The sequence below is a fragment of the Taurulus bubalis genome, assembly GCF_910589615.1.
Source record: "Taurulus bubalis genome assembly, chromosome: 21".
Classification (NCBI taxonomy): domain Eukaryota; kingdom Metazoa; phylum Chordata; class Actinopteri; order Perciformes; family Cottidae; genus Taurulus; species Taurulus bubalis.
In genome coordinates, this window is record NC_136609.1 from 6,586,115 (window position 1) to 6,609,994 (window position 23,880).

General features: G+C 43.4%; 2 protein-coding genes across 2 annotated transcripts in view; one reads left to right on the forward strand and one right to left on the reverse strand.

The window, feature by feature from the left end:
• Window positions 1–4,066, forward strand: part of LOC306752735 (ATP-binding cassette sub-family C member 4-like) — a gene marked incomplete at its 5' end in the record, with an annotated part of 30,733 nt that extends 26,667 nt beyond the window's left edge. Inside the window, 7 exons of the mRNA XM_079236529.1 lie at window positions 259–450; window positions 535–690; window positions 866–955; window positions 1,037–1,209; window positions 1,362–1,467; window positions 2,451–2,585; window positions 2,669–4,066. Of these exons, the coding sequence (XP_079092655.1) occupies window positions 259–450; window positions 535–690; window positions 866–955; window positions 1,037–1,209; window positions 1,362–1,467; window positions 2,451–2,585; window positions 2,669–2,758 (942 nt within the window). The 3' untranslated portion in view covers window positions 2,759–4,066. The remainder of the gene's footprint in view (window positions 1–258; window positions 451–534; window positions 691–865; window positions 956–1,036; window positions 1,210–1,361; window positions 1,468–2,450; window positions 2,586–2,668) is intronic.
• A 2,426-nt stretch (window positions 4,067–6,492) lies between these two features.
• On the reverse strand, window positions 6,493–23,806 carry LOC306753007 (ATP-binding cassette sub-family C member 4-like; the record flags this gene model as incomplete). Its single annotated transcript, XM_079236839.1, has 31 exons — window positions 6,493–6,754; window positions 6,831–6,965; window positions 7,858–7,963; window positions 8,116–8,288; window positions 8,370–8,459; window positions 8,635–8,790; window positions 8,866–9,057; window positions 9,268–9,368; window positions 9,653–9,763; window positions 9,981–10,100; window positions 10,201–10,351; window positions 10,504–10,583; window positions 11,381–11,527; window positions 11,655–11,770; window positions 11,882–11,919; window positions 12,174–12,311; window positions 12,561–12,770; window positions 13,283–13,379; window positions 13,761–13,847; window positions 14,002–14,096; window positions 15,142–15,333; window positions 15,466–15,555; window positions 15,750–15,857; window positions 16,404–16,653; window positions 19,349–19,474; window positions 19,577–19,740; window positions 19,809–19,898; window positions 20,016–20,240; window positions 20,664–20,784; window positions 21,224–21,334; window positions 23,733–23,806. 31 exons carry the CDS (start codon window positions 23,804–23,806, stop codon window positions 6,674–6,676), a joined length of 3,975 nt encoding a protein of 1,324 aa, XP_079092965.1. The 3' UTR covers window positions 6,493–6,673.
• Between the last annotated feature and the right edge of the window lie 74 nt (window positions 23,807–23,880).

The window sequence follows — 23,880 nt, forward strand, 5'->3', positions numbered from 1 at the left end:
ACAATAAGCTATTTATTTTGCCAAATATTACTTATTTTTTTGCACAGATAGAACTTTATTTGTATTGTTCTAACAAAGTGACGGCACATATTGTTAGTTTTTGTCTGATGGTGATGAGTCACAAAAACTGATTCCAATAAAAATTCAGCATGGAGCATTTTGTTGGGGCGGCAGAACATGAACATTCTTCTTCCTCCAGAGTGCGGCGTGACAAAAGGTTTGAGAGCCACTGGTGTAATCCAACTTTATGGTCTTCAGATGACGTCAGTGGAGAGAGTGATGGAGTACACTGAACTGGAGAGTGAAGCACCCTGGGAAACCCAGAAGCGGCCTCCTCCTGATTGGCCCAATAAAGGCCTGGTGACCTTTGACCGGGTCAACTTCTCCTACAGCAGCGACGGACCACTGGTTCTGAAAAACATGACGGCGATGTTCCGACCCAAAGAGAAGGTTGGACATCTCTTTTTGTCTCCAGAGGACAACATGTTAACGCTCAGCTCTTCTACTAAACTAGACTCTTCTTTCCTGCGTCAGGTTGGCATCGTGGGTCGAACAGGAGCCGGGAAAAGCTCTCTGGTCTCGGCTCTGTTCCGCCTGGCAGAGCCTCAGGGGAAGATCTACATCGACGGTGTTCTGACCTCTGAGATCGGCCTCCACGACCTGCGCCAGAAGATGTCCATCATCCCTCAGGTGAACATCCGCTCACCTCATTTACTTTCTCTACCCGACAACATTTAGCAACTCGCACCAAAACGATCTAGATTGATAACTTGTACAACGGGAAAGACGTATAATGTGTATTTTAGATGTGAGACATCCAGCGTGTGCGTGTGCTGAGTCTAACTGTCGTTCCTCTGTTCTCCAGGACCCGGTGCTGTTCACAGGCTCCATGAGGAAGAACCTGGACCCTTTCAGCCAGCACAGTGATGAAGACCTGTGGAATGCTCTAGAGGGGGTAAGCGTCCACTCGGCTCAAGAGTTGTGTTTCTAGCTCTGATGTGGAGCGCGTCGGGCAAACACTCCTCCGTGTTCCCAGGTGCAGCTCAAGTCTGTGGTGGAGGAGCTGCCGGGGAAGCTGGAGACGGTTCTGGCCGAGTCGGGCTCCAACTTCAGCGTGGGCCAGAGGCAGCTGGTGTGTCTGGCCAGAGCCGTCCTGAGGAAGAACCGCATCCTGGTGGTCGACGAGGCCACGGCCAACGTGGACCCCAGGTACTGTGAGACGGCAAAGAATGCACGATGCTACTCAGCTGTTGTGTTTGTTTTGAGCTAGAAAGAGATGTGTGCATATGCCGCACCTCATGATATACTTGTGTTGAAGCCATCGTTCAGATGACATCATCAAAGACTTCATTCATCTGCAGGACAGATGAGCTGATCCAGAAAACCATCCGGGACAAGTTCAGCGAATGCACCGTGCTCACGATCGCTCATCGTCTCAACACCATCGTAGACAGCGACAGGATTCTGGTGAGGCCGCTGACTCGTGGATTCTAGGACAAATAACTTGTTCATGTAGTTTTATCTTTTAGTCCAGATGTTTGCATTAGGTCAACATAGTTCAAATCAAACAGTCTGATACATAATAATGTGTTTTAGACATGTGTTCATGATGAAAGCTCTTTGGCACTGACAGCTGAGCTCCTCCCACCATCAGCTAACATTGTTAGCACCATGAGCTACACGGTCGCCATGTTGAGAGCCGTTAAGAGGCATTAGAAAGCTCCCATCTCGTATTATACATCTTAAGTTTGATTTCTGTCCGTGTGTTTAAATACATCAGCTAGTAAGTGCTCTGCTCTGTTGTCACCGCACTAAATATTCTCGTATCCTGCAGCCTCCGTTTGTTGCTAAAAACTGGGGATTGTAGTCCTGGACACTTGTCAAACTCGGCAATTAACCCGTTTTTTAGGAAGATGGAATGTCCACCTGAGCAGTTGATGCTGCCGATGTTGAACTTTACGCCTTTTTTAAAGGTCCGTTCAACCAAATCAGTGTGAACCGACCACACAGCTGGCTGCAAAATGAGAACCTAAAACCACAAGACGACAGCAATGAAACATTGTGTTATCTTACTCTTGACTGCTAAATTATGCTTTTAAGCCCAAAGTACATCTGACACACAGGGACACATCTAACCACGCAGGTTGGGTTGGCTTTATTTCGTGTTGAGACTTTAGTCTGAGCTTTCTGGCTCCACCTCACAAGTGAGTCATCTGTGGACTTTACAGCAATAATCACAGAGCTCACTGCCAACCCACTGAGCTCCACTAATTAAATTCCATTGTGTTGGGAGGCAGGTGTCTAAATGGCAGCAGCTGAACTGTTGCTCTGAATCACAAACCTGAATCTAAATGGCACATTTCCTAAATCAAACTAAAGTTACTGACTTAAGATATACCACTGGGGAACAAATGACTTTTCAGCAATGCTCACGCGTGTGTTGTCTGCAGGTTCTGGATGCCGGGAGAATCCATGCCTATGACGAGCCGTACACCCTGCTGCAAGACCCAGACGGGATCTTCTACAAAATGGTGCAGCAGACTGGCAAGCAGGAGGCAGCAGCTTTAATGGAGGCAGCTAAACAGGTGAGCTGGCAGCTTTACACGCGCTTCAAGATGCGAGCCGCTTCTATCTCGTCAGTCTTACATTGTAAACGCTGTCTCTTCAGGCGTACGACAGCAGGAGCCATCCCAAGGTGCCAAACGGACACGCAGAAACGGCGGGCGGTAACCTGGTTATCTTTGAGACCGCCCTGTGAGCCTCTGACGCTCCAGAAGACGTAAAGTGCCTGGGCTCGTTCCGCCCCCAGCCACGGCTGATGGGAAGCCTTATCCACCACAGCAGGCGAGGAGGCGGAGTCTGAAGACGCCTCCCTGTGGCCAAATATATGGACATTATGCTGTCTCCCACAAGCGGAGAGAGCTAGGAAATCACTGCTCTGACAAAATTGTTGAAATAGATCACTATTTATTTTTAATGCTTTATATTTATCGTACTTTAATGAATTGCCTTGCAGAAATTACTTTTAAATGGCTGAATAATCTTTTCAAAAAGTGCCTTATTTGGAGTTGGCAGCACCGTGTCAACCGCAACACTTGTAAGGACCCACAGTTGCCTTGTTGCTGACTACAGGCGGCGTTGTTGCACATCACTGATAACTCATGTAAGAAAATGTTTTGTACATTTAGGTTTTGTTCCAGCCTTTCAAACTTTAGGAGTTAATTTCCTTTTTCTACTGCTCACAAAGCTGATTTTAAAGTTTACAGGTCAGGTGACAATCAGAGCACAGCTGCTATAACTGAGTGAGTTCATTTCTGTTCCAATTGTGTCCGTTTGTTATTTGTTCTGTATAAACAACAACAAATCTCACTGGGGATCAGCAACTGTTTTGATACAACTTGAATAAAATTCTAAGTTAAAATTGAATCGCATTGAAATCGCAACGACGACTCATCCAAGAGGTCACAAAAGACCCCAGAACAACATCCAAAGAACTGCAGGCCTCACTTGCCTTAATTAAGGTCAGTGTTCATGACTCCACCGTGAGAAAGAGACGGCCTGCATGGCGGAGTTCCAAGACGAAAACCAATGCTGAGCAAAAAGAACATAAAGGCTCGTCTCAGTTTTGCTCTGGACTGACGAGACAGAAGTTGAACTTTATGGAAAGTGTATGTCCCATTACATCTGGCATAAAAGTAACACGGCATTTCAGAAAAGGAACATCATACCAACAGTAAACTTTGGTTCTGCAGCAGAACAATGATCAAAACACACCAGTAAGTCCACCTCTGAACGGCTTAAGAAAAACCAAATGAAGACTTTGGAGTGGCCTAGTCAAAGTCCCGACCTGAATCCGATTGAGATGCTGTGGCATGACCTTAAAAAGGCGGTTCATGCTCGAAAACCCTCCAATGTGACTGAATTACAATTCACAAAGATTAGTTGGCCAAAATTCCTCTACAGCCTGTAAAAGACTCATTGCCAGTTATCACAAACGCTTGATTGCAGTTGTTGCTGCTAAGGGTTGCCCAACCAGTGATTAGGTTTCAATCACTTTTAAACACAATAAAAACCTTAATTTAAAAACTGCACTGTGTTATCTTTCTCATCTTTAAATTTGTTTGATCTGAAACATTTAAGTGTGACAAACATGCAAAAAGACAAGAAATCAGGAAGGGGGCATGCACTTTTTCACACAACTGTATGTATAAAAATACACATAATTGCAAACAATTCGGTTAAAAGTAAAAAGACGCGTGTTTAACGTCACATTGCGATGAATTGTGGGTAATTCCCTGAGGCAGAGTCGGCATCTAATGCTGATAATGCTGACATATTCTGGTACTATCTCAGGTTCAAACTGCACCATCTTTTCATTAAATACAAACAAGTTGCGTGTTCCTCTATTTGGAACCGTTCAGGCTGATGGCGGGTCGGACCAGTTGAGAACCACAGAATCACATTTTAAATGGCTTATTCTATACACATCGTCTTCCCCTGCTCACCCAACGTCTGACACCGCAGGACGAGCGGCGTCTCCGTGTGGATCGAGTCTGGTTTTTTGTTTAGATCCAGACATCCGACCTGAGAACTCTGTTTTTGTTGCTGCCCTTTTTTTGCTGCCTCCTGATGCAATTTTAAACAACTTGACACGCGACAAAACTATAGTATTGTACAGCAGTGACGGCGAGATGAAGCTTCCTGAAGCTTTCCATCCGATTGGTTCGCTCATGCTGCTTCACTTGCTCTGCGGCGCCACCAAGTGGACAATAAATGTAAAACCGGCTGCGTGACTTTAGAGTATGAAGCTTTAAATTGAATAAATGAACGAATGCCAATACATAAATTATGAACTTATTAATATGGTGTCTGTCTTCATGATACCGTGCTTATGTTATTCGGGACAACATGTTATCAATTTGTATTTAAAAATAGCAACATTTCCACGGTGTACTTCAGGTTTTTTTTGTTTTTGAGACCATTTCGCCTGCTTTAGAAAACTTTCACAGGCACAGATGTAGAGAAACACAACCGCTAGTGTATACAAATTCAGATGAACATTTTCCGTCCTTCCAATACTCTAGGGTTCTCCCATCTTCCGATATTTGGTTCACCCAGGTCCGCTTAGACCATTACATTACATTTAGCTGATGCTTTTATCCAAAGAATGTATCCATTACCTTGAGTCACAGGCTGGGAAGCCTCTGATATGTGCAGTTCTGATGAGGAGGATGAAAGGAGTATGAAAGTGAAACCAAGGTATTTTTCAGAGTACAAAGTTACTAAACTGTCTCTTTCAAACATGCTGAATTAAATACGTTCTCACACTGTCTCATATCCCATTACGTGCTTATGATTTATATGCAGATTATAATCTGAACATAAGAATATGCAGACAACAGTTTATGAAACACTTCACAACTCAGTGTGACCTAGAACTGTTGACTTGATAGTGTTTTATTGTAATGTGACAAAATAGTTGATTCAAAAGATGATAATCAAAAAGCCTGAAGAGCTCGTCCAGTTTAACACTTTTATTAAAGCTTCTGTAACAGAGCTGAGGCTGCAGTTCAACACCAGAGAGAGAATATCAATACAGAAGTTATGCAAATGATTATTTACATGATCTGTGTTTCTCTTCATGTTTTGTTCTCGTGAACCGCCGAATGAAACGTCACTGTAAATGTTGCCGCCGCAAGGAATTGTCGGTCGGCATTATCTCCTTTCCTTTCGTAAAGGAAGATCCACTGGTTCCTATGCTAAAGGAGCTAGCCTCGACACATCACTAGAGTAGTGCGTTTGCCGTGTAAAACATTGATTGCATTTTGATTGCAAAAATGTATGCATGTTCCAGAATGACAAACTGTCCTTAAATTGTTTAACCTTTGACTCTCAAAACCTTGTGATGTGGAAAAATACCGTAGTTAATGATGAATATTCTCTAAACACCGATACTGAATAAACTCCAATCTACTGCGCGTTGACTCCACAAGCCTCTCAGAAGACACTCAGCACACGAGAGACTGGATTGACGTTCAATTCACGTAGATTCATTGGCAACAAATCAGGCTGGTTCCGGTATTCTGGACGATAGCACACCACCAACATATCAGTTATAACAAAACATCCAGTGCATTAACGCCCTGTTCCCTCCCTCAATACATAGCTCTCATGTGCTATTGACCACGTCCACCAATCAGTTCCCACATGTCAGTGTCTGCGCATGATGTCATCCTGGCCTGTGGCCTACACTCCAGTTTCCCGCTAGCTACAAATGGTAATCTATATCTACACAGAAGGGAAAAACCTTTTTACTTTATGAAGTGATTTTTTTCCATGATTGACTCAGTAACTGTTTTAGACATGAAGACCAGAACTCAGACAATTTAACATTGAATACTCTTTATGAGAAATTCTGAACAGTACAATTCATATTGTGACCGTTTTCACATTTGAATTGTTCTGGAAGTATCATAGTTGGATTTCCGTGGTGGCAATCATGAAATTCTCTGACCAGCTGCATGAGAATAAGTTTATTCACATGTAGCAATGATAAATTACTTTAAGGCAATAGAAATCCAGTTTCCCTGCTAACTTCAGGACTAGAAAGCAATGGTAACCGTTACAGGTAGATTGTGTGTCGTCTTCTTCAGGAGTGTGATGTGTTCTCAGACTACTTCCATGTGGAGTCTGTTGTACAGTCTGTTAAATCTTGTTCCGCTGTCAAGACTTCTTTGTTGCCTTTAAAACAAGCCTGCAGGAAACACAAATTCCCGAGTTCTAAATTAAAAATATTGCACAGACATATTTTAATGTAAGCTGCCCTTTACCTGTCTGGCTGCCTCCATTAGGGCTGCGGCCTCGGCCGGGCCGGTCTGCTGCACCATCCTGTAGAAAGCGCCCTCTTGGTTCTGCAGCAGGGTGAAGGGGCGGTCTAACTCCTGGATGGTGCCACCGTCCAGGACCTTAAAGGATGGGATATGGATAACGACAACGACAACAACAACAACAACAACAACCACCGTTAACCGTCTCAGCAGTGGTGCAGACAGTTCAGTTCTTTGACATCTAAAACAGTAAGTTACTGTACGGCTGCTTCACAAAACCTAAAATCGGTACATTATTGTCTAGAAATAACATGAGTTAAATGAATTAAAAGTAAACATAGTACGAGAAATTAATATTTGTAGAAATATAATTTAAAGTTAACGCAAATCTCAAATGGTTTTAAAATATTTGTTTAAAAAAAATGTATTCGATTCTTTCGCCTCCAAGTCATATGATGGTCATGTCCATCCAGCTGTAGAATAATGAAGCACATATGCACTGGGTCAATGGTTGCACTTGTGTACACTTGATGGTAATATAAGGTGCCACTGCCCATCAGGACGAACTACATGACAAAGTGTGTCAGTGTTGGTCGGCCAGTTGGTCAGAGTTTGACAAGTGTCCAGGACTACAATCCCAAGTGCTTAGCAACAAACGGAGGCTGCAGGATACGAGAATATTTAGTGCGGTGACAACAGAGCAGAGCACTTACTAGCTGATGTATTTAAACACACGGACAGAAATCAAACTTAAGATGTATAATACGAGATGGGAGCTTTCTAATGCCTCTTAACGGCTCTCAACATGGCGACCGTGTAGCTCATGGTGCTAACGATGTTAGCTGATGGTGGGAGGAGCTCAGCTGTCAGTGCCAAAGAGCTTACATCATGAACACATGTCTAAAACACATTATTATGTGTCAGACTGTTTGATTTAAACTATGTTGACCTAAGGACTAAACTTAGGACTAAAAGATAAAACTACATGAACAAGTTATTTTTCCTAGAATCCACGAGTCAGCGGCCTCACCAGAATCCTGTCGCTGTCTACGATGGTGTTGAGACGATGAGCGATCGTGAGCACGGTGCATTCGCTGAACTTGTCCCGGATGGTTTTCTGGATCAGCTCATCTGTCCTGCAGATGAATGAAGTCTTTGATGATGTCATCTGAACGATGGCTTCAACACAAGTATATCATGAGGTGCAGCATATGCACACATCTCTTTCTAGCTCAAAACAAACACAACAGCTGAGTAGCATCGTGCATTCTTTGCCGTCTCACAGTACCTGGGGTCCACGTTGGCCGTGGCCTCGTCGACCACCAGGATGCGGTTCTTCCTCAGGACGGCTCTGGCCAGACACACCAGCTGCCTCTGGCCCACGCTGAAGTTGGAGCCCGACTCGGCCAGAACCGTCTCCAGCTTCCCCGGCAGATCCTCCACCACAGACTTGAGCTGCACCTGGGAACACGGAGGAGTGTTTGCCCGACGCGCTCCACATCAGAGCTAGAAACACAACTCTTGAGCCGAGTGGACGCTTACCCCCTCTAGAGCATTCCACAGGTCTTCATCACTGTGCTGGCTGAAAGGGTCCAGGTTCTTCCTCATGGAGCCTGTGAACAGCACCGGGTCCTGGAGAACAGAGGAACGACGGTTAGACTCAGCACACGCACACGCTGGATGTTTCACATCTAAAATACACATTATACGTCTTTCCCGTTGTACAATTTATCAACCTAGATCGTTTTGGTGTGAGTTGCTAAATGTTGTCGGGTAGAGAAAGTAAACGAGGTGAGCGGATGTTCACCTGAGGGATGATGGACATCTTCTGGCGCAGGTCGTGGAGGCCGATCTCAGAGGTCAGAACACCGTCGATGTAGATCTTCCCCTGAGGCTCTGCCAGGCGGAACAGAGCCGAGACCAGAGAGCTTTTCCCGGCTCCTGTTCGACCCACGATGCCAACCTGACGCAGGAAAGGACTTTGTAAACCGCGTGCGATGAAAATCAGATCCGAATGTAGCCGAACCAAGGCGCTCACCTTCTCATTGGGTTGGAAGGTGGCGCTGAAATCTTTGAGGACTAGGGATCCATCGCTGCTGTAGGAGAAGCTGACCCGGTCAAAGGTCACCAGGCCTTTGTTGGGCCATTCGGGAGGAGGCCGCTTCTCGGTTTCCCAGGGTGCTTCACTCTCCAGTTCAGTGTACTTCACCACTCTCTCCACTGACGTCATCTGAAGAGAAGCGATTCTTTACAATGAGCTCATTGTGCTTCCTTGTGGCCTCACACCTCCGGCTGTGAAGTCAACTGCTTATTATGTCCTGACTCTGCTCATAAAGAGTATGTTAGCTCTTTATTCAGTCTGATGTTTAACACAGAGCCTGATCAGCAGCTTATGAAAAACAACAATCTGAACTACCGGTAATAGTTTAAGCGTTCTCACCATGTTCTCCACCTCTGCACTTTGCCTCACCGTCCACTGGAAGTTTCCTACCAGTGTCACAACATAGGTCAGCACCAGACCCACCTCTCCAGCCTTCAGCCCTGATTAACAGACATGTTGTTATATCAGTACGTGTTTTATTCAGTCAATCATTACAATACAATAAGTAAAGCCACAATCTAATATACAAAACAGAAAGACTGAAAAGGTATAGGACTTTTGGCTTATGGAGCTCGATCCAATTGATAAAGACACCACAAATAACGCTGATGCAAAGCCTCCACCAGCATGCAGGGGATGGTTTTTACATTAGTAGAACTCTACTAATTTGTACAGCTTGTTTTAATCTTTTGTTTTAATCTTTAGTGTGCACATGGTTCCTCACCATCTCGGAGTAGGATGCAGCCAAATGTTGACATGGTGATAAGTACGGAGCAAATGCTGTCAAGGTAAAGTGCAAACCAGCGGGAGGTCATCAGCAACAAAAAACAGGCCTCTGACACCGGAGAGACAGAACGAGCATTTTAGAGAAAGACCTTCCAGATACAGCAAAGAAATATTGCAGCGTTCCAAAGCTGCCAGACAGGAGAGACTATAAGGAATAATGATGGTGGAATAATTACGTTCTCCTTTGCCAACGGCATTCCAACTATTAATACGCTTGGAAAGTCAAAATGTGTCAACATGATAATAGCAATATTTGGTAATAGAACCTGAGTGCAGGTCCTGATGAGCGTCGAAGGCTTTCTTTAACCGCTCCTCGGCTCTGAGAGCTCTGATCGTCCACAGGCCCTGAAGAGACGACGACAGGTGGGAGAACACCGGACTGCGAGCTGCAGGGACGACGACAAGGAGGGTGAACTTGCCTTCTTTGTCTAAAAAGCCCACTGCTAAGGCATCTGGTTTAATTAGGGAAAGAAGCCACGAGCATACTCGTAGATTCAAGGCGTTTGACATCTCGTGAAGTGCAGAGGTAAATACGCCTCAAGTACAAGAAGACAACAAGCAGAGGAACGACGGGGATGAGGATGAGAGGGATGACGGAAGCAGCGACCGCAACCACGCCGACGTTCTGTAAAAATAACTTCACAACACGCATCACATCATTAGGAACACTGGTTAAGAGAATGAAGATCTCGTCAAGATTCTGTCGACTGCAAGGAGGTTTGAAAGTGGATAATAAAAACAATGCAGTGCGTTTACAGTCGCCCGAATGACCCGGGGATCGGGTCTCACCTGATAGAAGTCCACAAAGTTGATGGGGAGCATGGAGTCAATCTGGCTGATGTCTTTGGAAAACCGGTTCAGAATTCTTCCTGCAATGCAGTGAGAAAAACAATTGCTTTGTTTGAGACTCTTGAGCACCAGCTGGATGTAAACGCAGCAACAAGAAGTTATACCTAATGTACCCGAGTGAACAAGGACCAAGTCTTCTAGACAAACAACAAACTCAACAGGACCACGGCTTGATGCTTAAGCGTTTGTGCCTCACACTTTGTGGGTCCTGTGAGGGAAGATTTTCTCTGTCACTCTGGGAAGGAGGAATAGAGTCTCAAGAATCAGAGTTGTCTTTGTCCATTTATTTCTTGCAAGAAAGGAGGAAACATATAACAGCTACATAAGGCAGTCTGCAGCAAGATTTCTTCGACATGTGAAAAAGTCACCGGCAAATTTTTGCATATCGGAAGTAATACCCCTTTTTAGTTGAACACTAGGTCAACTAAAATGAACTATTAACGAATTAATTATTCAAAGCATTTTTCGAAGCAACACAATCAACTCTTATCAATGTTAGGTTTGCAAAAGATACTTAAAGCAGAGGTAACAACGTGTCGCAAAGTGCCTGGGAGAGCCCAGGCACATTGCGACACGTTGTTACCTCTGCTGGCTTGCAGGACAGAGGCCCATCGTCTTCTCTTGGCCTGTGAGCCTCCAAATCACTTTTTGCTTACATCGGCTTAGTACTTTTTCATTAGACACGAACAATTTCTCTATGTAACTTCTAAAACCTGTTTTAAAATATAGCATTGCTTATGTTACAACAATAGGTGTCACACTTTCAGTGCGCTTGGGCCCGAGTTTATACTCGATGTAAATTCTGAGCAGGGCTCACCGATGGGGTTGACGTCAAAGAAGTGAACCGGCGTGCGAAGGACAGCGCTGAACATGTTGTTATGCAGAGCCTGAGCTGATCTCACCAACCCACGGAAGATGACTAGACTCCTGGCATAGCCAAAGACCACAGCAGCCGCTGTCAAACCTCAGAGCAAAAACAACACGACTGCTTTGGATCATACCGTCATGATTTGTGTCATTTCAAAACATCAAAACTATCCCTGTAACATGATGACTAATAAACATCACAGTATGTGTGCATGAAGGCTTACCTGAATAAATCCCGAGGTAGTAATTGAGATTGAGCTCTTGATCTGAGCGAGTAGCATTAAAGCCTGTTTTAATGCTACCAGGCCCAGCTGTGCTGTTAAAGAACTCCTCTCTTGTCCTGCAGAGAACAACAGTCAGACCAGCCACACAGCAGAAGATTCAACAAACAGTCAAACAAACAGCATATATAAATCTGCATTTACAGTTAGAAGTTGTATCAAATACTCACCAGTAGACCAGCCACCAGTCCTGCAGAATATATGCAACCTATGAATGGAAACAACGTTCAATAAACTGCGTAGAAAATTATTGGCATGTAGATGTGAATTCCGTTATTTCCTTGTTGGTAACTGGTTTTCACTGTGTGAGGAACAGCAGCGGAGAAAAGCCATATTTAACAAACAGGAGACTGCTTCCTGAAGCCAGTTCTGTTATAAATACTTCATTCAGAAGCCGGTGACATGAAGCTACAAGTGAAGCCAAACACTGCAAATCAAAAGGTGGCATGAGCCGTGGCCTACCTCAGCTATGCCGCTGAGCAGAACAATAACCATCAACACCAGAGGGCTGCAGCCTGCAGAGAAGTACTGGAGGTAGATGTGGCTGCTGATGTTTCCTTCAGCTCGAGTCTCCTCTGTCATGGAACGAACTGTTTCAACCTGCGAAACACGTCATTATTGAGCCAACGGCATACTTCAGGCTACAACTGGAGTTGTATCAACTCTACACACTCAGACCTGTTCTAACTCTGCAGTGCTGGTTTATCAACCAAGCTGAGGTATAAGAATGGACCAGACTGGCAGTAAACAGTCAGGGATATAGTGTGGGGTAAATAGACCAACACAATCTTAAAGAAAGTATTAGAAACTATATTTGTGAGTCAGATTATATTCTGAGAATGTGCGTACCGGCAGCTGGTCGGCGCAGTGGCCTTCTGGTGGCAGGAGGCTGCTGTCAGAGCCGAGCGAGTGGATCGTCTTCTGGCTGAGTAAAGACACTTTGTCTGAATCAGCCGGTCGAGCCCATTGCTTCTGCTCCTCATTGGTCTTCTGCAGGGACTCGATGTCGAAGCCGGAGAACTGCAGCTCATTGTAGGTTCCCCGGGCCATGATGTGACCCTGGAGGACACAGAGAACCAATCCACGGCGGGTTATTAGGGTCACTGGACGTAAACAAATAGAGAAATCCTGAATTTCTGTCATTTAAAATCAGTAATCTTTGAGAAAAAAATGAAACTTGAATATTCTGTGAGATAATTGCAAAACAAACAAAAATTGTGGATGTGGATTTGTGTTTCAGGAACTAGAATGCAATGGACATATGAATGTTCTATACTGTTGCACATCCACACCAACATGTGTGTGTGTTGTATGGTGGCATCTGTCCAACCTTAAGCGGTTCCTTGACAAAAACTATAATTACAGTGAATATTCAAGTTTATTGAAAATGGATGACTTTATATGAACCCCCAGCAACGTATAATGGCCATATTTTTAACCCCCGTCTAAATGTCTAAATTAAGAAGAAACAAAGGGGTTCAAACTAAACGGTGAGCAGACTGAATTTAAAATGAACAAATGTTTCCACATTTAGACGTAACACCACAGATCTGGAGCCTTTATTAGCCAACCTCCTTCAGGACCACAATCTGGTCGGATGCCTTTAGGTGCTGCAGCTGGTGGGTGACCAGGATCCGACACTTGTTCTTCAAGAGGCCACAGATGCACCTGATTCAAATAAAGTGTAACTTCAACTGTGCACTTTATGACCGAGTCTAAATTCTACTTTAAACATTGCACATTTCCATATTAAACACTTTTTCTTCTTAGCAGGTTTTAAGCATGAAGTGTGTTCACAAAGTGACAAAGATACTCAAACCACCTGACAGTATCCTTACAAAATACTACTGTTAAATACTATTCTCCCACAATGCAAATGTAACTAACAGTATACTTTGTTCAGTTACTACATACTGTAGTTTTGGGAACTGGGTGCCAGACCCCCCCACCGGCCCGTTCGATAGACACGTGCCCATGTATATGAAACACAAGCATGAAGAATAGATTTGGGACACACTGACAAGTTGGACAGATATGGCAGATACTCACTTTTCAAAGAGGTGTCTCCCGACCTCAGCATCCACAGCACTTAAAGGGTCATCTAGGAGGTAGATGTCTGCGTCCTGGTACACAGCCCTGAAGAGAGAGCAAGAGACACACACACACACACACACACACACACACGTTAGGGTCATCTAGGAGGTAGATGTCTGCAGACATCTGACCAGGAGAGTTCAACAAAAAGCAACCTAAAACGTTGCTACTAGCTTAGTCCCTCTCGCCCTCACACCTCGCCAGGTTGACGCGAGCCTTCTGTCCCCCGCTGAGTGTGGCCCCTCTGTCCCCGATCAGAGTCAGGTCTCCATCTGGGAGCAGCTCCAGGTCCTGCACTCAAAGACAATGGATGTTTAGTACAAATGCAACATTTGTGCAAAGTGAGGCATTATTGCCATACAGCCATGTAAGAAATCAAACACATTTTAAAAGTTGAATGCATCGATCTGGTTCACATTAAGGAACTAGATCTACAAGATGTGTAAACTGTTGTGCTCCAGCAGTATAGGAATGTAACTACTAGTGCATTTAGCCTCCTCAAATACTGTACTCAAGTACAATTTTGAGGTTCTTTTACTTTACTTCATTATTTCCTGTAGTGTATAAAGTTGTTTAAATGAGCTCCACCTTTCCAGCTGCACGCATTAATGCATCAATAATCATAATAGGCCTATATATTATTCCGCAATGGGCCAGCCTGCATAATTAATAGCCTTCTAATTAGAGCATTTCTACACAGTGAGCACTTTTCACACCGCTATGCTCAAGCAATTATTTTATTCATAAACACACTGGTATAGATACAGTGGCGGGCCGTGGATTTTTGACCTAGGCCTTCTGTGCCGTCTGATATAGTTTACATAAATACGCGCATGACGGGATGCAGCGTCATTAACGGACAATGCATGTTGTCCACATCAACAAGAACCAGTCACATTTAGTTATAACAAAACATGACAAAACAATCCAACAAAACTGCGGCACTAAAACACTGCACACTCAAGAGAACGATATTAACTACCGTCAAATTCACCACCACGCTCACCCGAGGTGGCGCAATGGAAAACAGGTTGACGGCGAGGGCCCACCACTGTATAGATATGAATGCTGATGACACGGCACAACGCATGCTAAACGAGACGGGCTCTGTGTATCAGGAAGGCGACTGCTTGTTCTCAACAACAATTAACTCCTGAAGAGTTTAGTGTCGATGCTGCAAGAGCTTCTGATATATCAGAACTGGAGTGTATTTCACTAAATATACCCTTTTCTGTTTAAAAGAAGAGATATGAACAAGTCCTACTACGTTCTACACAGTCACTGAGCACCTCCGATATGGCCACAGGAGAGCGTGCCCTACAGTGCTAGGTCTCACCCTCTTTAGAGCGCAGGCTTGGAGGACTCTCTCGTACTTCTGGGCGTTGAGCTCTCTCCCAAACAAGATGTTGCTGCGGATGCTTCCGGGGAACACCCAGGGCTGCTGGGCGGCGTACGTCAGCCGACCTTTGACCTTCAGGATCCCCGTGTCCAGAGGCAGCTCTCCCAGGATGGCACTCAGCAGAGACGACTGAGGGGAGCATGGATTTTACAGACATGTGAGCTGGAAGTGACAGTGAGGTGAATACAAACGTGTTCCTTTGTTGCTGCTCAGGTGGTTTATTAAAGCAGGCGCTCAATTGGTTTGCACAGGTGCACGGACCTTTCCAGCTCCCACCGGGCCAATTACAGTAAGAAGTTGGTGCGACTTCATTGTAATACAGATGTTCTGCAGCGATGGAGAGTCCAAACTCTGACAAGAAAAAAACAAAAAAACACTCATTTGGATGTAGCAATTCTTCCATTTCATTACATGTCTGGCCTTTGAACACATTGTGTAAAAAACCCAAGGCTACAATACGTTAAGACTTACAATACATGTAATGTACAGCATTAAAGCACACTCATGTCCTGTAATAAATATCACTTTAAGGTTAGAATATTCACCTTATCCCAGTAGCAGGTCAACTTTTCAATCTCAACAGAGTTTTCCCTTTTTTCCTCCAGAAGAAGCCCGCTCTTTTTTCTCTCAATCTCTTCCAGTAGGAGAAAAGCCTGGGAGGAGTTAATCCACACACATGCCTTCATACTTTGAACTTTATGATTAAAAACTCAGACAGTCTGGGTTTCAAAGTTGTTGTTTTTTACAGCGCTATGAACCCTTGACATGCCTAACATATCAGCATTTTGACATTCACGTGTCCCGGAAGGCCTTAAAAGAATAATGTTATGTGTAACCGATCATTCATCAAGCACAGCCGAAACGTGTCGTTGCATAATAAAGATTAACAATGCAAATAAAACGTTTCATTCAAGTTATTACCTTTGAGCAGGAGTTATCTAGGAAGGTCACAGAATGTCCCTGACATGTGATGTTTAGTTAAAAGGGGATCGTGACCCTCCTTGTACACTTAAAGTGATCAGTGGCTAATGTTTTACAGGATTTAGTTTCCTGCAAGATTCACCACACCTATACCTTTTAGGTAATTGTGTGGATATAATGAAAAGAGCTCATTAACTATCCTAGAAACAGCTGTCTAAATAATTGAACGTCCACTTTTACTACAATACGCAAATAACGGCGACAAATAACAGAATTACCTCAATCCTGCGAACGCTGACCACAGTCTCTGACAACTTCTCGACGGCCAGTGGGAAGAACAGAGCGGTCGTGAGCTTGATCGTACCGTAGAGGGAAACCGTGACAAACACACTGCTGGCGGTGAGGGCGTTGCCCAGGAGAACGTAGACTGTGAAGGTGACGAAGACGATGATCTTGCTGCTGGCAAAGAAGGAGGCCATGTTGAGCCCTCGTAGGTAGGAGCTCTTCAGTATCTGAGTGATCTCTTTCCTGGAGAGAGGACGACAGATGGAGAAGAGTGAGCTCAAAGTGTCAAATCTGAAATATTGCACCGTGAGGACAAATGATGGGTGTTAAGTGATGCATAACCACCATTGTTATGATAAGTCAGTCAACCTAAATGTTTGGCCTTTCTAGGACACAGATATTAGATAATACAGAATATTAGATAAATATTCGGTAATACACGCTATTCCTGAATTGTTCATGTAAACATGTGATAAGACTTCTGAACTGGTGAATGTACTGGTTGCAGCGTTTTACTTCAAGGTACTGTGGGGAACTTTTAACTGACAATGAAACTGTGTTTAAGCAAGATTCTGAATGGGTTGCTATCAGCAATAACGCAATGCACAACATACTATAGAGTAGTTTTTTATTTTGTTACGCTATCATCATTCAATTACAATTTTTATTTCCAGAAAAGTTTACAAATGAATTCTCGACTTTTCAGGAAACTTGAAAAGATATGATTAGGAATGTGCAGAAGGTTTTCTAGAGAAAACACAATTGTAATTGAATGAGGATAGAGTAACAAAACAAAAACTACTTATAGTCTGTTGTGCATTGCATTGTTCCTCTGCTGGTAGTCATATCCCATTCAGACCCTCTGACAGACACAGAGCCCCGTTTGGACAATTCAGTAGTCGCTGAATAGTTCTATGCTGTTGAAACTTAACTGCTGGCTCTTTGTATTGATTTGTTTTATTTGTAACTGTGTTTCACATGACAGCAAACTTCACTTTCCTTAGTCACCCGTAATGGTAAGAGTGGATATTCCTTTGTGATGAAATAGCCGCTGAGTTTAACTCTGAACTAGGGTTTCTTGTTTTTGGCACACGTGTCCTCGTAAAATGATAGAAGACACCAGAGTTCAGTGAGTTCATGTACTTCTGCAGTCACAGCCTCAAAAACACTCCAATCAGTTCAGTCCACGCAAACCTGGAGTCCTGTCTTTGATGTTTTGGTGGAAATCCAGCGACCAAATCAGTTGCACTCAGAGCAAATATTCTTTATGTCATGTGTTTTCTGCGAGGTGTCGATACAAATTGCATCATACAGAAAGGAGGAAAAAAACAAGATAATCAGAACAAAGAACGATAAATCAAATATCTGTGATATTACTAATTATAGAGAAATGGTTGTATTTTGGCCTTAAACAACAAACACTGCCAAATTTATATAAGTAAAAGTATTCTCTTAAGAATTATTGTAGTTTAGAGTTTGTCATATATCCACTTAATCCCAGCGTCTTTGACTTGCAGTGCGTCTGCTATATTAAGCATTTAAGTCAGATCCCCTTTGATGTGGCAGGCAAACAGCGAGAAAAGGGTTCATGACAGCCGGTAAAATTGATATGTTCGTAGAAAAGGGCACTCAAAACACACTTGCATATTTGTACGTGTTTTATAACAGCTGAAGAAAAGAGTGACTGTATGAAAGTCCTGGGAGTTACAAGTCACTTTGACACAGTTAAGATATTCTCATTTACACATTAACTCCTTTCTGAGAAACCATTTTGGACATTAAGTAATGTGCCACTAGTGACGGTAGCAGTGTTTATCGAGTTGTTGAGGAATGGCTCATCTTTGTTTTCAGGTCTGAGCAGAGTGTTACTGGTTTCTCAGTTTTACCTGATAAGGGCGAGCTTTGTTGTCCGTTCGCTCGTGAAATGCATCACATGCTCCAAACGAACAGCATAGAAACAAGGCCTGTGCTCACTCAAGCAATGTATTTCACATAAGCATTTTTTACAACCGACCGAGCTACCAGTGATGAAGTGACAATGCAGTTCAATTCCCATCAAGGTCCCAGAATCTGATGGGTCACAGGACACGGTGCAAAGCAGTTAGACTGCCTCACAAACTGTAGCCATGAACCAAAAGGTGTGAACCTGACCAACTGCATATATATATATATATATATTACATTTCAAGTTTCAAATGGATGCACAGGTTTTCCAAATGGATGTTCTGGTGGGAGTTAATGTGTAAATGAGTAGGTGAGACTCAGCCATACATCTAGTATTTATTATCCAACACTGACCCCTATAACTGTGTAAAGTTTTTTCCGTCATAAAAAGAAAAACAGCCATAGAAACCAGAAAACAAGGATGAGGCTAAAACAGAAGATTCAGCGTTGCTGCAGGTTTTGGCTCGTCGTACGTTTACGTCTAAACACCACTTAAAGAAGATTGACACTGCTCCGCTGATGAGAAACCCACCTTTGCATCATGGGAAACCAAACGGGAAACCAGTGTGTTAGCCAAGATAAAGAAACTCCACATACTTAACATTTTCTCTTCATGTTCCTGAGAATTACCGCTGATTAAAAGAAACTAGTTCCACTGTTTTCAATCCCATTTTCCAGCGTAGAAGCAGCACTCCAGAAAAGCATACATTTTTAATCACACTCACTTCTATTAGAGCTGGAGCCCTAACATGAGATCTAGAGACACTGATGATTAGTGCCCTATAGGTCATTACATTTGGTTTAGGGAAAGTCAACATTTTAAATTACATATTATGAGTACAGATTGTATATTTAACCGATTGACAAATGTATTTTTTCAGTCAGTGGACAGTGCAAAACAAAAAGTTGAAACATGTGGCCTCATGTCCCAGTAAAAATAAATGCCCTAAAATTTCCAATTTCCCCCCTGCAAAAACACAAACAACATTCATACCTTCTGACTTCAGTAACCAGTGATGAGAAGGGTTTCTCCCAGGCGTACATCTTGATAATCCTGATGCCGGACACCACTTCGTTCATGATGCGGATTCTATTGTCAGAAAGGACTGCCGTTTTACTCCTGCAAAGAAATGATAAAATTACATGAACAAAACAAAATACATAAAGAACATGGGCATAAGTAGTTAATATTGGAGCCTTCTTGGGTTATGTTGTTCCCTACCTGAAGATGCCAAAGAGCTTTCCAAACCAGGTCTGTACGGGCATCATGAGGGCAAGGATGGCCACGCCTGCCAGACATGACGGGCCGATCTCGTACCAAAGGAAAAGGATGATCACCATCGCCTGAAGAGGTCCCACCCACAGGTAGTGCAGGTTGAGTGTAACCTACAGAGGCAATTGATCATTGTGAGTTTTTGGATCATCTGCGCTGGAACCAACTTGCTTTACGTTACCTCATCAAAACGATTGACGTCATTTGAAAGGAGGTTCACAATTTGTCCGGTGGTCGTGTGCACCATGGACTCACTGCTGAGCCCAAGAGCCTGACGAGACATTTCACCCGTCTGGTTAATATTACTGAATATATGTGCAGCATGTTTCTAGAAGGTACGATAGTCTGGAAAAATATGTAAAAATAAATAGGCAAATTCTTCACTGACCTTCCTGTAGATCATGTGACACATGGCCACTCTGATCCTCATGCCCAGTCTCTCGACGTGGTAGTAGTAGAGATGTTGGAGGATAGTCAGGCCAAAGGAGGAGAGGCACAAGGCAGTAGCATACCAATACACCATGTGAAGACTCCTCTGGTCGCCTGGGTCATAATTCTCAAAGTACGTGATTACTTTCCCCAGAAGAAGTGGCTGGATCACTTTAATCGTCTCCTTTATGTCAAAGAATGCATTGCTGACAGTCATTTTTGTTTTAAGAATCATGCAAAAACAATTCAACAGCAGCTGACAAGAAGTCTGATCAAAAGTAGAACATAAAACACTGGTTCTTCTAGTCTCCGTCTTCCAGTTCGTCAAATAATGGAGATTGTACACGCTGATATGCTTGTCAAAGATGAGACATTTAAAAGAAATCATCTGGAACTGGTTTCATGCAAAGGCCCTTTTAGTTACGGTTGGGCGAACATTGTATTTTTTTCAAATGACGAGATATCTCTTCACTCAAAAAAACACATGCAATGGACAAACGTTTTAACTCATTTAAAGATAAATACCCTTGGGTATACCAACCTACTTCTTAGCATGAGAAATTAACCTTACAAAACGTGAAGGAGTCTTTGGAAAGCCAGAACGTACCAGTAAAAAAGTAAAAATCCCAGCCACAGCGTAGGACTTCCCATAGCACTTGATAAGAACTTTGGAGAGTTTCGGCTTCTTGAGTTCCTTTGTGGCTTTTCTAACTTCACGGTCCCAAAATCTGCAACAAAGCAAAAAGCCTATTCATTCTGCTCTGGAACTTAGTAACTATCAAACCGGAACTCATTTAACAATGTTAGTGTTTTTAGTTTTTACAGTGAAATTCCCCATCAAAGCCTTTATTGCTGTTGTATTCAAACTTTTCAATTCAACGACTTAGATTATCAGTTACCACACGATGAGTTAAGCAGATGTCAAATTGGGTGTTACAATGATGGTAATTTCCCTGCTCAAGATTTAGTAGCATTACAATATACGTGATGACTAAATTAATGACGGCGAATATAACTGGAAAAAACTGGCTTTGTGTCTTCTAGTGACTTGGAAGCAGAAATGACCATTTTCAAATTCCATTACAGTTTCCAGGTTTTTGGTGAGCGTAAATACTCTGCATATTTACTTTGTGAGTAATGAAAGAATGTATCTCGGTCACATAGTACCTATGGAGTTCCTCTCCCAGTATTTCAGACTGATCCTCTGGAAGAACGCTGTACATGTCACTTTCCTCCAGCCTCCGTTTGTGGCCAAGGTACAGCAACGGGGTCAACCAGCTGAAATGGTTATTCACGCAGTTAGAAAGCAGAGAAGATGTATGTCACTCAAACAGAATATGACTCATAACACCGGTATCATTGTTTTTCTTACAGCTATATGACCAATGTAGAGGCGAGTGTCTTGCTCTATAGGTGGTGCGGATTGGACTGGAACTCAAACAGGCTGTGAAGTTTGTGACCACTAGTGGCGCTATGGAGCAACATTTGTTGAGCCGGTCCCTGTTTTGCATGTGCAGGACTTGAGGTGCACTTAAGGCACACACACAGCGACTTGAGACTTGTCCTCAAAAGACTTGAGACTGACTTGAGGAAGTGGGACTCGTGAACCATCATAAATCATCACATCAATACTTTATTTTCCACACCATCAGTACACGGTACCAGCTGCACTTTCTCCCTCCCTTCTCTGTGCTGCAGTGCAACCACAACTACACCGTCTGCTGTGTAAGCCTTCAATTTTGTGCTCCACCATCTCTTATGACCTCAAGTGGACTTCCAACAAAGACGCCATCAGACAAAAGGCCCAGCAACAGATGCATTGCCTGCACCAGCTCAGTCAGCTCAACTTGCCCCAGAGGCTGCTGATCCAGTTCTACAGCGCAGTAATCCAAACTGTCATCTATCTGCACACCATCACTGTGTAAACAGGATTTAAAGCATTCAAAAATGGAGTCTAATCCCATGTATGTAGATTACTTTTACTAAAATAGTGCTTTTCTAGTCCTACGGCTAGCTACGTCCAACTGGTAGGAGACCCCGGGGAAGAGCAAGGACACGCTGGAGGGATTATATCTCCCAGCTGGCCTTGGAACGCCTCGGGATCCCCCAGAATGAGCTGGAAAGTGTTGCGGGTGAAAGGGAAGCCTGGGTCGGCCTGACCTGCTGCCACCGCGACCCGATCCCGAATAAGCGGCTGATAATGGATGGATGGATGGATAGTCCTACGGCCACTCAAAACACTTTAACTAACCATTCACACACTGCAACTGCAAGAGCAACTTGGGTAGTGTCTTCCATGGAAACATCTACAAGGACTAAGGGATCGAGCTGCCGATGCTCTGATTGAAGGGCAACCCGCTCCTCCATTATGTCAGTCGTACACATACCAGGCAAACCTACTTGATTCTGATGTTTGAAGTTGTTTATTGTTTATTACTGTGGACCATTGTTGGGAATGAAGTCAACAATAGTGACTTTGTACATGTGAGGTTATACAGCAACAGGTTCTATAGGGTTTTCCTGACATTGTCAGTTAATCATGACGTCTACTTTATCTCATGCTGTGCACCATTGTCATGCTATGGATTATTGTATGTAGATGCAAATGTAATTTAGACCTCATTTAGGGCCGGACCTTACAGTTGAAACCCTGTTGCTCGCTACACTACACAATTACTCTTCAAAGATGATTTTGGAACGCAATAGGAATCACCACTTCGCAGTTGCATGAATTATACATTACCGTTTAACAAACTAAGACATAACTGTGTATAATGCATCACTTAGTCCATGACTTTACATTCCTAGAAGTGTGTGAGGGAAATTACTTTACATTCTGAGTTGCAACATGGTTTTAAGAATCAAACAGTGAAAAAGTGTTTCGGTAGTTATGTTAGAGTTCAAATGTTATGTATTGTGCAGACCGGCGTAACACCAGATATGTGATTCACTCCTGTGGTGCAAATCAAGTCATCTTGGAATAATCGGTAAAACAAGGTCCGGCTGTCAAAATTCGCAGAAAGAATCTGAAAAAAAAACGCGAAGCAGTCTAATACAAGATATCCTGTTTGTGGCATTCCGTTTCCACATGACAACTTAAAGCTGATTAAAACAATGACGTCGGGAAAAAACAACTTCCCACCCCGGTAAAGGGGATCTTCCGAGGGAGCACCTGAACGCCCCCCGAGCGGCGAGAGAGACTTTGGACTTTATAAGTCATAGTTGAAAAGTGTCGGTTGGTTCGTGCCGAGCAAAGACTTGTGTTTTTCTTTTTTTGTCCGGGCTTGCAGCCTTTTCAACACAGTTTAGTTTTGCTGCTGGCAAACTTCAACTTGAGCTGCATCTGTCTGTTTGATATCGAGCAGCCTGTCGTTTCTTGCAAAAGTCTCAAGAGGTTTCCCTGTATTCAGTTTTGTTCCACGAGGACAAACACACCTGTTCCTCACGCGCCAACAGACTAAACCACTAAGACACGACAGCTACACGTTCACTTATTTATTAAAACATTAGTATGTAATGTCATCGAAAAGAAAACAAACAGAATATTATAATGTTTAATAAGTTATAGTTCACAATTTGCTAGTGAACTATAACTTATCAAAAATTATAATATTGTTTTTTTCTCTTTTGATTTTAGAAGCACATGAGAAAATCTACCTTCACATTCAGCACTCACCACATGAAGACCCGTGATAGAAACCTGGCGGTGGCAAGCGGATTGAGTCGGGCGTCCTTTTGAGTCGTATCCATCGCTACTGGGCATCAGTTCATTGACTCAAACGTCCCGACACACCAGCGCACATTCACACATGACATACTAAGTA